This window comes from Zalophus californianus, chromosome 10 (genome assembly GCF_009762305.2).
Source record: "Zalophus californianus isolate mZalCal1 chromosome 10, mZalCal1.pri.v2, whole genome shotgun sequence".
In the NCBI taxonomy this organism is placed as follows: Eukaryota; Metazoa; Chordata; class Mammalia; order Carnivora; family Otariidae; genus Zalophus; species Zalophus californianus.
Genome location: NC_045604.1, coordinates 74,240,738 through 74,255,201, shown reverse-complemented (window position 1 = coordinate 74,255,201; position 14,464 = coordinate 74,240,738). Strand labels below are relative to the sequence as shown.

The 14,464-nt window shown below is 44.5% G+C and overlaps 1 protein-coding gene across 14 annotated transcripts in view; it reads right to left on the bottom strand.

Annotated features, from left to right (window-relative positions):
- Nucleotides 1–14,464, bottom strand: part of RBFOX1 (RNA binding fox-1 homolog 1) — a 2,051,181-nt gene that overhangs the window by 1,428,139 nt on the left and 608,578 nt on the right. The window contains exon 1 of one of the 14 annotated variants that reach the window (XM_027611434.2): nt 6,157–6,978. The exons of 12 other annotated variants lie outside the window; for them this stretch is intronic. In XM_027611434.2, coding sequence (XP_027467235.1) covers nt 6,157–6,159 — 3 coding nt within the window. In that variant the 5' untranslated portion in view covers nt 6,160–6,978. Of the gene's footprint in view, nt 1–5,732; nt 5,787–6,156; nt 6,979–14,464 lie in introns of those variants that run through there. One more of the 14 variants, XM_035722271.1, reaches the window with a different exon arrangement.

The following is a 14,464-nucleotide window of genomic DNA, read 5'->3' as shown; positions in this document are numbered from 1 at the left end:
GAACAGCGGTGTGCGTGCTGCACTGAGTGGTTGTCAGAGCACTGTCAGCCTCGGGTGTATTATACCCAAGGATTGCCTGTACCAGAGAGGTGCACCAAGACTCCCTGCAAAATCATACTTAGAGCCTGAGCCTGGGAATAGGGGCCAGAGGTGCTGTGAGCAGCCTGGGGCTCTCAGGATCCAAGGAGAAGAATAGCAAAGCAAGAGACAGACTGCACCAATGCAGGCCACTCTCATACAACAAAAAAGAAATACTGCAGCAAATAGAAACAGGTGCCCTGTTTTCTTTTTGTCCCTCTGATCGACTCAGCATCACTTCTCAGAGCAACTCAAGCTAAGCCACAAGGTCCCCCTAACCTCTGCACTGCACCACCTTCTCCCTTCCTAGCCTCTTACAAAGCCAGAGAAAGAGGCAGAACATGCAATGCAATCAGCAGCAGCTGGTGGGCTACAGACTCAGACCATCAGGTTCAAAGTCCTTGGTATGCCATTTACCTGCTGTGGTGTCCTGAGACAAATTGCTTTAGCCTCCTTATATCTTGCAATCTATCACAAAATAGAGATATGAAGAGAACCCATCTCAAAGTGTGTTAGATGCACCAAATGGAATAATTCACTATTTCCATATCAAGCATCTACCCTGTGCCATACACCATGCTAGATGCTAAGATTAGAGTGATGTCTGAATCAGGTGCATGCATGGCCCACCTAGAGTTTACCATTCAGTAAGAGAAAGAGATAAAACAGATCACTCAAGTAAATAGAAAGCTGCCCCTGGGATAACTGTAAAGAAGGAGAATCCACACAGGAAAAGAGGGAGGGTTTCCCTGAGCAAGGGACTTTTGATGGATGAGTGGGGAGTGAACAAGGTGAAATGTGAGGGAGGGAGATGATCACGTGCCAGAAAAGCACAGTTCACTACGTAGCAATGCAGGCAGATTACTTAGCACAACTTGTACTGTGTAGGAAGTGTTCAAAACATATACAGTTCTTATTGTCACAGCGTATCTAACAGTAACTGACAGACTTCCAGGGTTGTGCATAAAGAGAGACGGGGAAGAAAACTGAACTATCCAGATGTCCAAACCTTCCACCAAACCATACCTCCACCTTCCAAGGCCAGGAGAGCCTCCAAAGATGGGTGATCTTGACTATACTCAGAGCTCTCAGGAAGCAACCCTCTTCCTCCTGTCAGTATCCAACATCACACCCACCAATGGGAGAACCACGTGGCCACCATCTGAAAGGAAACCTACTAGATGATCAATTAAGGGGATCTGTATGCAGGAAAGATGCCGACCAAGCCACTGGGAAGATGTGTGTGGTGGGATGTGGGGCAAAGAGAAAAGAACTAAGCCAGTGTATACAGATATATGCTCAGTATTGCACCCACAGACAGCGTTACTGAGAAACCTGAGGTTCTTTTATCCTCTAAACTAATCTTTCTCCTTGAATGGAAGACTTTGTTCTCACTCCCAAAGGAGAGGGGGAAAAGCAAAGTTTAATTTCTTAGATGTTGTGCGGATTACCCTTCCAAGATACCAGGAAGTCTATGGACCAAATATGGAGATGAATCCGACCATTGACACAAAAGCTGGCTGGCCAGGAAGGCATGCTTGTTTATTTATTCTTCTCAGAAACATCTGTGTTTTCCACAATGTTTAAACCATAAATATATCATGGAATTTCTCTGCATTAAACCTTCCAGTGGCTTCCCATTAGAATAACATCCAGACCCCCTACCAAAGCTCAAGGACCTACTTATATTCCCAACTTCATCCTTATAATATTATTGTTGCTTCTGCCTTAGGGCCTTTGCACTTGCTATTCCCTGTCTCTGAAACTTTTTTTTTAAAGATATTATTTATTTATTTGAGACAGAGAGAGAGAGAAAGAGCATGAGGAGGGCAAAGGGAGAGGGAGAAGTAGACTCCCCCCCGAGCTGGGAGCCCGACTTGGGGCTCAATCCCAATACCCTGGGATCATGACCTGAGCCAAAAGCAGATGCTTAACCAACTGAGCCACCCAGGCACCCCTCTGAAATTTTCTTCATGCAGATGACTACCGTAGACTGGAAACTCCACCATGACAGGGGTATCTCTATATACTGGTCATTGTGTATTTCAAGTGCTTTGAACAGTGGTTGGCACATAGTAGATGCTCAATAAATACTCACAGGATGAATGTATAGCTTAAGACATACCAGCTACTTCTTTTCACTTAGATCTCTACTCAAATCTCTCTTCCTTGGAAAGCCCTTCCAAGTCACTCTCTACCATACTGTCACATTATAATTTTTCTATCCCTTGTCATTATCCTTACAAAAATACATTTCCATCCCCTTCTTATTATCTGGCTTTCCCCATGACAATAGAAACCCCAAAAGGGCAACATTCCCATTGGCCTCACTCCCTGAGCAGAACGTCTGATGTGTGGCATGTCCTGGATAAGTGTTTATTGCATCAGGCACTCCTTTCCCCAAGACAGACATCCCCGTTGCCTGTGTCTAGTGACCAGTAACAAACCAATGGTAATGATGGTGCTCATAGCAACTACATATACAAAACATGAGGGTGATTGTCTCTCCTTAAAACCCCATGTGTCATATCCATAAGACCCCTCAGACCTTACAATCTAGAGAACCATGTTCTGTTGAAGTCACCTGAATGTGCTGGGTGCCCCTCATTTTGTAGCTCCCTCACTGATTGATTCTTTAATTAAAGTTTTAATATTTATATGTGTGCCTTGAGGCAATATTTTAAATAATGGTGGTAGGCATGAGGGAGAGCCTCAAGATTCCCTTAAAAACATTATCTCCATGTTTGAGGTCTTTGGTATAACAAAGTTTTCTCTCGGGCAATATGTGGGAATGTGCATGTGACAAATTGCCAGATGATTTTAGGAAAGTCAACCAATATTAGTTTATGGAGCACGCTTACTACATAGCTCTTATGTTGGGTGGCAAAGGCAGGACTAGCTGCCCTGTGTCCTTCAGAGCAAATGCACTTGGATTTCAATAGTCTTCATACACGCCACTGGGAAATCACTGTGTCCCCAAAGTATTTTCTGTGTCAGATCCGATTTCCCTCTTGGAATGTGTTCATTACTCCACACATCAGCTTAAAGGATGCAAATAAAATGGTCTAATTTTTGGAAAGGTGAAATGCCAGACATATTTATGCAGAGCAGACCCAATTTTCTGGATGCAAAAAAAACCAAAACCAAAAACAACAAACAAAAAAACCTTATCTGAAAGGAATTTTATAAACTGTAACGATTTGGTATGGCTTGAAAAGGCTTAACTTGTTTAAAAAAAAAAAACTCATCAGAGACATGAGGATGTCTGAAAGGCCTGTGCTCAGACCTTAGAGGAGTAGGTAAAAAAATAGCATCAATTATCATGAAGAGAAAATAGAGCAGAGTGGGTCAATTCCAGGAGGAAAAATCTGCTCAGACCCACGTTTTGGCTTGTTTCTGAGTGGAAAACTCTGGGACCACAGGGTGATATTAAAAAGACAGTGTGTTCTGAGGAAAGTAAGATTAACTGAGAAGATGCTTCCATCCCAGGAGGCTGAAAAGAAGCAGGCCTTTCTGTTGATTAGAAGAAATGCACAAGTGCTACAAAAACTTAATTTCAGGGCATCTGTGCTTGTTGAGATGGCATCAAAGGTCACCAACCTCCATCCCAGCCTGTCTGGGATGGGCTGCCTGTCTCTGACCCTCCTTAGCACTTGTGGAGAAAGAAGAGGAGACTTTATCTCAAAGAGACTGAGGCTTCTGCTGAGCAACCTCTCTTTACGATTAACCTCCCTTTTTGTTTCCATTTCATCTGTTAAGAGAAAGTGTGTGTGTGTAAGGGAAAACGCCTGCCCCCTTCTCTCCCACCCAGTGTCTGTAAGGTTGAAAATATGGAGTAATCTACTTGATTAAGAAAAAAGGGGGGGGGGGGGCACCTGGGTGGCTCAGTCGTTAAGCGTCTGCCTTCGGCTCAGGTCATGATCCCAGGGTCCTGGGATCGAGCCCCGCATCGGGCTCCCCGCTCGGCGGGAAGCCTGCTTCTCCCTCTTCCACTCCCCCTGCTTGTGTTCCCTCTTTCGCTGTGTCTCTATCAAATAAATAAATAAAATCTTTAAAAAAGGGGGGGAAGAAAAAAAAATTATACAGGTACTTACCATGTACCAGACCTTGTTCTAAGTGTTTATTGCCTTATTTATTTCTCCCTCAAGCCCTCCGAGGCCAATACTATCACTGAAACTCCCATTTAACATGTAACAAACTGAGGCACAGAGAAGTCAAGTAACTTCCCCAAGGTCACACTGCCAGCAGGTTGGGGTGGGCTATACTTTTCTCCATGGTAAAACTCTACTCTCGAGAAACCTTAAAATACCCGGGAAAACTACCAAATGATGCCTATTTCTTCCTAACCCAAATCAACCATGAGTTAACTTAGGGGAAACCCAGCGGATTCCTCTGGACCCACTGCTTCCCTCAAAAAGCAGGAAAAAAAAACCCAGTGGATTCCTCGGAATCCAGTTCTTCCTTCAAAAAGAAGGTTTGGAGTCAGTCCCATTGTTTGCCAGGACAACCCCTGCCAGAACCACCTTTACCCTTTAGAGGCCCCAGGTCCTCTACCTTTGAAGAAGAAAGACCCTGACCAGAAATAAATCTTCCTGTGTCTCCAGCCGGGTCCTCTGTGGTCACTTAAAAATTGAAAGGATTCAGGTCCTCTCTCTCTCTCTCTCTCTTTTCCCCTAACGAAGATAAATGGGCAATGTAGGGTAGATGAACTAGGACAAGGGCTGGGAGGGATCACCAGCTGGGACACATGGGATTTAAATAAATAAGTAAATAAATAAATAATCATTTACTGTTTTAAAATAAAACTCAAGTTATGGCGAATCATATTTCAGCCCAAAGCTATTCCGCAACACCTCCCCCTCTTCTTTCCAAGTTCCACTGAGAAGACCCGTGGTTAGGCGCCAATCCCCTACACCACCAGGCGTGGATTTCCAAGCACGTGAGCAGCCCCGCCCCATACACTGCTTGGGCAGGCAGGTGCACCCAGGTCCTTGCCCGCGCTTAAGCGAAGGGCCCCCAGCTCCCTGGCGGCAGCGATGGAGTTGGTAGTTCCTGGGCCTGGTGCGTGCGGGTCTTCCCCTTCCTTCCCACGCAGGCAGCTTCCGGGCTCTCCGTGACACCTGATCCCTAGACCCAGAGCCTTGGAAGCTCCAGGAGCATCCCTGCCAGGTGGTCCCCCAGGCAGCAGGGACGTGGAAACAAAGCCCGGTTAACCCCGCCCTCATCTCCATCCCTGTAGCTGAGAAATTAAAGCGGAAAAGGGGAGACCCCGGGCCTGCGCTCCCACATCGCTTCATCTGCTACCGCCGGGGTCCTCCCCACCCCCCAACCACACACCCAGGGTGAAGTGGTCTAAGATATTGAAGGGGTGAGGCAGGAGTTTCCAAGTCCCGAGCTCCCAGACTGGCCCCTTTCCCCAGGATTGAGCGCGCGGCGACATCTCGGGGGCATTTAGGCCAGTACCACTAAACAGAAGCTTTCCCTCCAGCTCAGCGACCCTCCTCTTCCCCACCTCCCACAGGGGCTTCTGCGTTTCTAAACCCACTCATAGGCCACTGAAGTGCCTCCTCCCTCAGACCTCCAGAAAGGCAGTGGAGAAGGCAGCGACCCGGGGCGCACTGAAAGCTCGCTTCCAGCCGGCCGGAGAGACTAACCAAAGTGCGCAGGCAGGTTCCCGCCGCTCCTGGCACCTGGGACTCGCTCCCAGAGGGCGGACAAGGTAGCCTTGACACTCCTCAGGGGCGCTTTGAGTGAGGAAGGGCGTGTTCATGGAAGTGAAACGCTAGGACTCACGATCTCGGCCCCCTGCGTGGACGTACGCGGAGATCTCTCTACAGCACAGAAAAAGTTCCCAGTCCAGCATGTCCAGCCTGGCGCCGGGAAAAGGCCAGCTCTCGGAGACCTAACTCTTCCCCCTGTGGGATCCTTTGTGCCCGTTGGGGGGAAGGGGGACGCAGGGGCGGTGACTCCACCTGGACTTACCTAGAACTCCCGGCGAGCCCGGCTCCAGTCGCCTTCCGCTCGCGTCCCCAGACCCTCCAATTCCCCTGCGCTTTCTGCACCCCCAGCCACACTCACCATGAGCTGGAGGCGGCGAAAGGGGGTGCAGATTTCTCCCACGCCGTCCGCAACTTCGCGGGCAGGTCAGCCCTGCCCTGGCGCCCCTGCCTGGGCGGCGGGCTGGGCACAGCTGGGCAAGGCACGGGTCCGGACAGCCCGGGTTCTCACGGCCACTGCCAGGGTGTGTAAAGCGCAAGGTTCTTCAGTGCCGAGGCACCGTCCGCTCCTCCGCGCTCTGCCTGGGTCCGAGGCTCAGAGTTCTCTTACTCCGGACGCAGGGGCGGGGCGCACGTCTGTCCCCTCCAGATGCGGGGAGCCTCGTTCCTTCCTTCCTCCTCCTGTCCCGGAGGCGCACGCGTGGGTCCGGCCGCAGCTGCCTCTGCCCGTCCCCAGGGCTGGCAGAGCGCCCCCACCCCACCGCGGGTGCAGCCAGGGGCTGGGGCGAAGCGGAAGGGATTTCCCTCCGCGAGTTTGGGTTTTCCCACCCGTTCAGACCCCGGGTTTTGTCTGCTGCAGCAGCCCGCTGCTACGAGAACCACTTCAGGGCAGCGCCGCCTGTGCCACCCGCTCCAGCTGGAGGAGGCGGCGGCGGCGCGGCTCGCACGGGGACTGGAAAGGAGGTGACCTTCAAACCCCGCGCTCGCGCTTGGGGAGACCAGGAGGAGGGCTGGGGTGATGGAGGGGAGCGGTGTGCACCCGGTCAGCCCGCGAGAGCGCTTGCAGGCAGGCAGTAGAGAGTGAAAAGGAGATCTTCAAACAAAAATACAGATTAGAAAATAAACAAAGGAGAGTGGAGCGAGAGAGCAAGCGAGAAAATGTGTTCATGTGCGTGTGCGCGCGTGTCTATGTGTGAGAGTGTGTGTGTGTGTGTGTGTGAGAGAGAGAGAGAGAGAGAGTGAGTGTGCGCGCGCGCGACAGTCAGCAAGCAGCCCAGGCTGCGGAGCCAAAAATAATCCGGTGCGAGCGGGAGCGCCCCCTCCCCCTTCCCCTCGCCAGGGCCGCTGCTGCTGTCACGCGTGCAGCCCCGGATTCCAGCAGGCAGCAGAGGGCAGAACCGGGGTCCGCAGGGGACCCCTTGCCTAGGTGTAAACAGGTGAAGGGGTGAGACTTGGAAGTGGGGGTAATGATCCCGTCTTTCACGTCCCCAAGTGCTTGTCCCAAAGTGGACTCGCTCTTTGAGCACCAGCGCCTCCCTCCATCTTGACCCCCACAGTAGAGTAGACAAACACCCCGGAGAAATGCTAAGTGAAGGCAGCTTCTTGACGCATCTACTTCTGGTCTGGGAAAAGTTGTCTGGCTAATCTAAATCCAGCAGCCAGACATGGATGGAGCCCTATCCAAGAGGCAAAAAGTTATGCGGGCCGGACACCCTGCAGGAAGTGAGTGTGCACTGTGGCCCCTGCGCATGCCTCTTGCAGACCGCCTAATCCTGCTCTGGGCGCTAAGTCTGGAGGGGTCGAGAGACTGTCCTCTTAGCAGTTGCCTTAGTGCCAGCATCCCTGTGACTTAATAAGCACTTACTTTTTTGCCAGATGCTATTTGAAACATTTACATTGAATTTTCTCAACAACCTGATGAAGTAGGTACTGTAAGTTTCATGGCTTCCCCAACCAGGTGCTTAGAGAAGTTAAAGCAATGCTTCTTTTCTGGGTCCCACCCTGGACTCACTGAGCCAGAAACTGCTTGCTTGTTTGTTTGGGGGTTGCTGTTTTTCTGGATAAACGTTTTAGGTGATTATGCTGCATAGGAAGGTCTGAGGGCTATTGAGTGATAATTTGCTGAAGGCCAGGAAAGGAGCCAGGATTTCTGGGCAGGTCTTCCTAATTTCATGGGATGTACCACTGCACTACCCTGCCTTCTAAGGGGCAACTGGGATTGGACAAGGCCAGATTCTAGCCTTATACACTTGATCTGAGGCTCAGGTTCATTTTCCAGCCCACCCCTTTGATTGTTTTTGCATTTGCAGTATGGCTCCTCTTCCAAGTAGGGCTGTGAGATTTCCAAAAGTAGAGACCATGTTGCATGTGTTTGCTTTGTAACGTGAGCATTTCCCAGTGCCTACGAATAGCAGGCTCTATGGGAGTTCCTCTGCAATCCTGTCAGGCTAGGGTTTCTTCCAACATTAGAATAAAACAAAGAAAGGAAACTCCTAATGGCAACTAGAATTTTTTAAAACACAATATTTTATCATCATTTGAGAAAATAAGTTTGCAAAATCCAGAAAGGCATCCCTGTCACTGGTCCCAGTAGATGATTTTGCAATTTGGGTTGGGTTTTACCACATGCTTCCTTAGGACTCTCTTTGATAATAATATATTTGTATGTAAACAACTTTTTTCCTTTTATACTAGTCTCTTATCCTTCACTGATAGCACAATGAAGCCATAAATCTGGGTTAGTAACAATGTAATCATTTCCTCCAGAAACTGTTTACAATGGGAAAACCACCGAATTTAAATGTAATTGTCTAGCCGTGCAGGGAGATAAGATGGGTTGTAAAAAAGGTATTCTCAATTTAAAAGCAAATTATCAATAATGAGAGAAGAAATAAATGGCAGTTAATGAGAAGTTCTGTTGAAATATAATGTTTTGTGCAAAATCACTAACAGGAATTGTTTCTCTGTGCTCCTTCATTTTTATTCCAGAAGGGGAAAAAAATGAATGCCATCATTCAAGGCAAAAACACTGGCTGTTGTTTCATTAAAATGGGTAATCACTGGGTGCTTTTATTATTTTTAATATATATCTCTGTTGGAAATGAAATAAAACATATTTAACTATCTCAAAATCAAGGTCAGTCTGAGTCAACTCTGACTTATTTTGGAGTAGAAATAAACTTAGATATATTAGCACTGAGTATCAGCCATAACTTACTGGTACCTGTGTTGCCTTGTGGCGTAAGAAAGCTTTAATATGGGTGAGGAAGATATTCATTACAATTTAAAACAAAATTAGAGTAAAGATCAATATAGCATGCTATTATGCTATTCATTTGGAAAGTATTCATTTCTTTTTCACAGTGATCTCTCACATTCCAGGCAGAGTTTCTCTGTCATTCCCCCATGTTGAGCCTCTTCTAGGTAGTGAGGGGTGCTGAATTAGTCCCTGGAACAACCCAGGACCATGACCTTGCCCAGCTGTGGTGATAAAGAACATGGAGACTTTGGCTCCTCCTACTGGGCATGAAAAATACTTTGCAATTTGTGATCTAAACATATGTCAAAATGTGTTCCATAAAGCTGGCAGGAGAGAATGACTTTGTAGCCTCATAGTTGGCTGAGAGTGCATAACCCTGCTCAAAGTGCTCAAGATCCATCTAAAGTGTAAATTTTATTTCTCACTTTCAAACTTAGGATCTTCCTATGGTTCCTCATGGCCCCCTAAGATAAAGTCTATAGTCTTCTACATGGGTTACAAGCTTCTAGATTATCTGGCTCTCATTTTATGGTGACCCAATGATCTGGGGATAATCTTCTCTTACTTGTCTCCAATCCTTTGCATATGCTGTTTCTCCAACCTGGAAAACTCCTATAAATTCTCTTTTCCTGGAAAGATAGATAAGATGGAGGCTAGGGCAAGCTCATAAAGGGCCCTGAATTGAAACAAAAGGCATGTTTGCTTTACCAAAAGGGAAATTTGGGGAGAATGACTCTAAAGCATGCCAAGACCTACCATCCATAATTTCAGTACCCATGGCCTGGACATTGTTCTGCCTTCACTGATGCTTCAATGATCATTTTACTGTTATCTTCTATCTGTTCAAGACCTTCTCCAGATGATCACTGTAAACATCTAGTGAATTCTAGAGATTCGTAGGTTACTCTAAAGTACTCTAGGATTTTTAGGATGATGAATGGTATATTAGGATAGGAGAAGGATGAAAAAAGCAAGCTAAAAATAGTTGAAGTAATCAACCATCCTTCTGTTTCTCCTCCCAAAGGATACTTTTCAATAGCAGTCACTGAAGAAAGGATACTATATTCAAATTTATTTATAAATGACTCTGATTCATTCATGCATTCATGCATTGTGCAAAATTCTTTGCACAATCTTAGTATTATGTAAGACCTGCCTTGCCTTCAAGTTCTCATTCTTCAGCCTTACCTCAAAGCTTTATCACAGTCTGGGTCAACTAATGAACTAATTAAATAGCCTGAAGACCACAGGGGAATGGATTTCACCTCATATTCTCTATTCCGCCTTCAGTCATTGGGCACATGGCAGATACTCAATATACAGTTATTGATCGGTTGAACTAACTCACAATCTATCATGAAGTTCAGGAGTTTGATATTAACCAAAGCATTTTATAGTGAGAATGAGCCATCCAGTGTCTAGGGATGAGTTTTCTTTTTCTGAAAAGATACAAACTTTCACAGTGTTTAAAAATGTCTTTGAAATAGTAAATATGATGTTTTCTCTGCTTCTCTCCTGCCTATATCCCCCAAATAATGATGATGATAGCAGTGATGGTAACATAAATAAGATTTTGAACAATCATGATGAAAAGAATAGCAATAGAAATGAGAAGCATGTGACATTTACTATAAAAGCTCTTGGATTGTATTATCTCATTTAATCTCACAGTACAACTCTAGGTGTAAGTAGCTTTATGTTTTCCTTTTTATAGATGAGAAAACCAAAGCTTAAAAGAAGGAGAAAGTTCAATGGCTTGGCCAGGCCCACAGAGCTAGTGAATGGTTAAGCCAGGACTCAAAATTAAGTCTGTTTTTTGTCAGACCTGGGTTCATGAAGCACAAATCATGATGTATCTTATCTTTCTGTTTATTAGAACTCATACACGATTTAGGTAGGCTTAGAGAATCATGTTAGTGATTTACCATCATGAAAGTAGAGATTCCTAATCTGTTGGTCTTGGAGTAAGAAAAATAAAAAGGGAGGTTCAGCGATCTGCAGAATGGAAATGGAGCCTGCTTATATAAAAGGCATTTTGGAAACAAATATTTTGAGCATGGTCAGAATCAAGTGAACAAAGATTTCCAAATGTTTGGCCAATAATGAGTATAGAGACTAAGTTGTGTCCTTGGTTTAAGGTGGGCTAATTTATATGTCATTTAGTATGTCTTTAAGAAATACACTATCAGGGCATCTGGGTTATTCAGTTGGTTAAGCGTCAGACTCTTGACTTCAGCTCAGGTCATGATCTCAGGGTCATGATATTGAGCCCTGAGAGGGTTCAGTGCTGGTCATGATGCCTACTTGATTCTCTCTTCCACTCTCCCTCCCCCTCACTACCACTTGCACATGATCTCTCACTAAAAAAACAAACAAAAAAACACTATCAAAGATCCTTTTTTAAAGATTTTATTTATTTATTTGAGAGAGAGAGCACACACACAAGTGGAGGGAAGGGCAGAGGGAAAGGGAGATACAGACTCCTAGGACCCTGAGATCATGACCTGAGCTGAAGGTAGATGCCTAATCACTGAGCCACCAGGCACCCCTGTCAAATATCTTGAAGAAAGAAGTGGATAAAGCTCTGGAGTAACAGATTCTGTTTTCATATCATGTATCTATTACTTAATAGCAATGTGAACCAAGCAAGATTTTTTAAACATCACTAATCCTCCACTTTCCTTTGTGTAAAATAGAAAAAAAGAAAAGAAAAAAATAGGGATGATGATGATGATAAAAATAATGAAGACATAATTAATATATTACTAGCAACTATTAATACAGAGGATATCGAATATGACCCACATCCTCAAGCATGATAATTCTAGGCTTTTTATAAGTGATTACTTTAGGAATTATCATAGGGTCCATGTCATATGATTCAGGAAAAGGTGGTTGATAGACTTACTGAAAACATTTTTCTTGACTCAAATGAAAACCATAGAAAAGTTATTTTTCCTTATTCCAGAGGTTTCCTTGTGTAGTTATGACCTCTGGACCTGCCATAAATACCTTACAACCAGCCTAAGGATGACAGAGCAGTAAAGAATAAAGAACCAGTAATATCTATGAGATTGAGGAGCTGCTAAGTCAGTCAACATTCAAAACTACCATACAGCTGCATTCTCTGTTCCTTGTGATGATGTAGTCCGTCATTGTGTAAACTCATTTAAGATTATATGCGGCCTAAAGCAGGGTTTCTCAAACTTAGCACTACTAACATTTTGGATCAGATAACCGTTTGTGGTGGTGGGGCTATCTGCGCCCTGTGGGATGTTTAGCAGCATCCTTGGCCTCTACTCGCTCAATGCTAGTAGCACTCCCTGACTGTCTAACACCCCCTAATCCCTCCTACCAATTCTGAGAACCCGAAATGTCTCCAGATATTTCCATACTCTCCCTGGGGGGCAAAATTACCCAGGGTAAGGTCCAGTGACCTAAAGCATCCTCATCAATATAGTGACAGCAGTAGTACTACCACTAGTAATAGTAGTGATACAATAATAATGATTAGCATTGACTCAGGTTTACTATGTACCAAGCATCATGGTCAAAACCTCCGCTCATATTCTCATGGACCCCTCATAACAATTTCATAAACCAGGTTTTATTATTATCTTCATTTTACACATGAAGAAACTGAGGTCCAGAAAAATGAAGAAACTTGCTCACAGTCACCAAGCTATTAAGTAGTTGTTTTAGGATTCAGACCAAGGTGTCAAGAATTAAATGGTATAACCCCAGAGAAGCCCCTCAGCATCAAGCCTGGCACATGGGAACTGCTCAGATGAAATGAGTGGTGACTTCCACATAAAAGCTATACAGCAGGGTCAAGTTGAAGAAATGCAATGTGGTCTTGGCAATTCTGTTGCTTTCTGCACTTTGATTATTCCATCTCACTCCTCTAGATGCTTCATATTGGGCTGAGTGTTCTGGCCAACACCCAGACTGCCTTAAACTAACAAAGAGAACAAGATCACCACAATCCTCAATGACCTGTCGAGGCAGTTTGTGCAGAGCTGACCACAACGTCCTTTCTTCCAGCTTTGAAAGTAAGTTCTGAGTCTGAGTGGCCATTAGCAGAAGGCACTTGTCAATTTCATTCACTCAAGACTGAATGGTGAATTGGGAGTTTTATTCTCCCACCAGATAAGGTAATAAGTAATTATATCCCTGCTTAGGACTTGAGGGAAAAGGAGGGGAAAAAAATTTTTTTGAGAACTTTCTCTTTGCCAAACCTCAGACATGACATCTAGCCTCAGAGAAGCCCTATTGGGTTAGGTACTATTACTATTCCCATATTTCAGATATGGAAACTGAGGCTTAGAGGAAGAAAAAGGCAAATTTTCAAAGCTTACAAAACTAGCAGTCTGATTTCAGGGCCATGGCATGCTTGGCTGCATCTCCAAAATCTCTCTTTAGGTACACAATGTCCAAAGGCCATGAGACAGAAAAATTGTGTACATATTCTAAAGTCCTACTAAAAATATATTTTTTTATTTATTTTATTTTATAATTTTTATTGTTATGTTAATCACCATACATTACATCATTAGTTTTTGATGTAGTGTTCCATGATTCATTGTTTGTGCATAACACCCAGTGCTCCACGCAGAATGTGCCCTCTTTAATACCCATCACCAGGCTAACCCATCCCCCCACCCCCCAAAATATATATATTTTAAAAAATGTAAACAGTGTTTTGAATAGTTCCAGTAAAGTCAACCATGAAGGTTGAAAGTGAGACTTAAGAAAAAAATAAAAGTTGTAAGTCAGTGAGGTGTAAATAGTTAATGAATTTATAATCAGAACATAAATAGTTTTGCCTTAATGTACTAACACCTCAGGGGGGGAAATGTTCCATGTATTAGCAGCATAGAATATTGACAATCGATTTCTTTCAAATGCACTTACTTTAAGTCCTAGTCATTTTATTACAAATGGATAAGTAAAGATACTTAAGCCACTTAGGATGAAATATGCAATCTCACAAGGAAGAATATGCATTTGCAGTGGTTACTGGTGGGTTATAGATGCTCTGAGAAATAAAATATCTGTAAATCATGGTCAAAGTATGCATTACTATGCTCTCCATTTACACACTTTATTATTTCTACTTATTCCTTACACTTCTATTAAGAGGCACAAATCTGTGAATTAAAAAGAATCATTGGGAATATCTTTCAAGACTATATAGTAGTTAGTATGAGGAAATAACAGAAAATAGCTAAAATTTGGAATTCTGACTATAAACATCTAGAGGATACAGTTTGGGCATTTGGTAAAAAGTGAACTCTTCCTTGAAGCATGTTTCCATGACTTCTTGGTTTTCCTTTCTCTGAGTTTCCCAACACCATTACTCTAGGCTTGGCTCAAAATGCTCTGCTGCATTAATCTGTGGATACTCTTC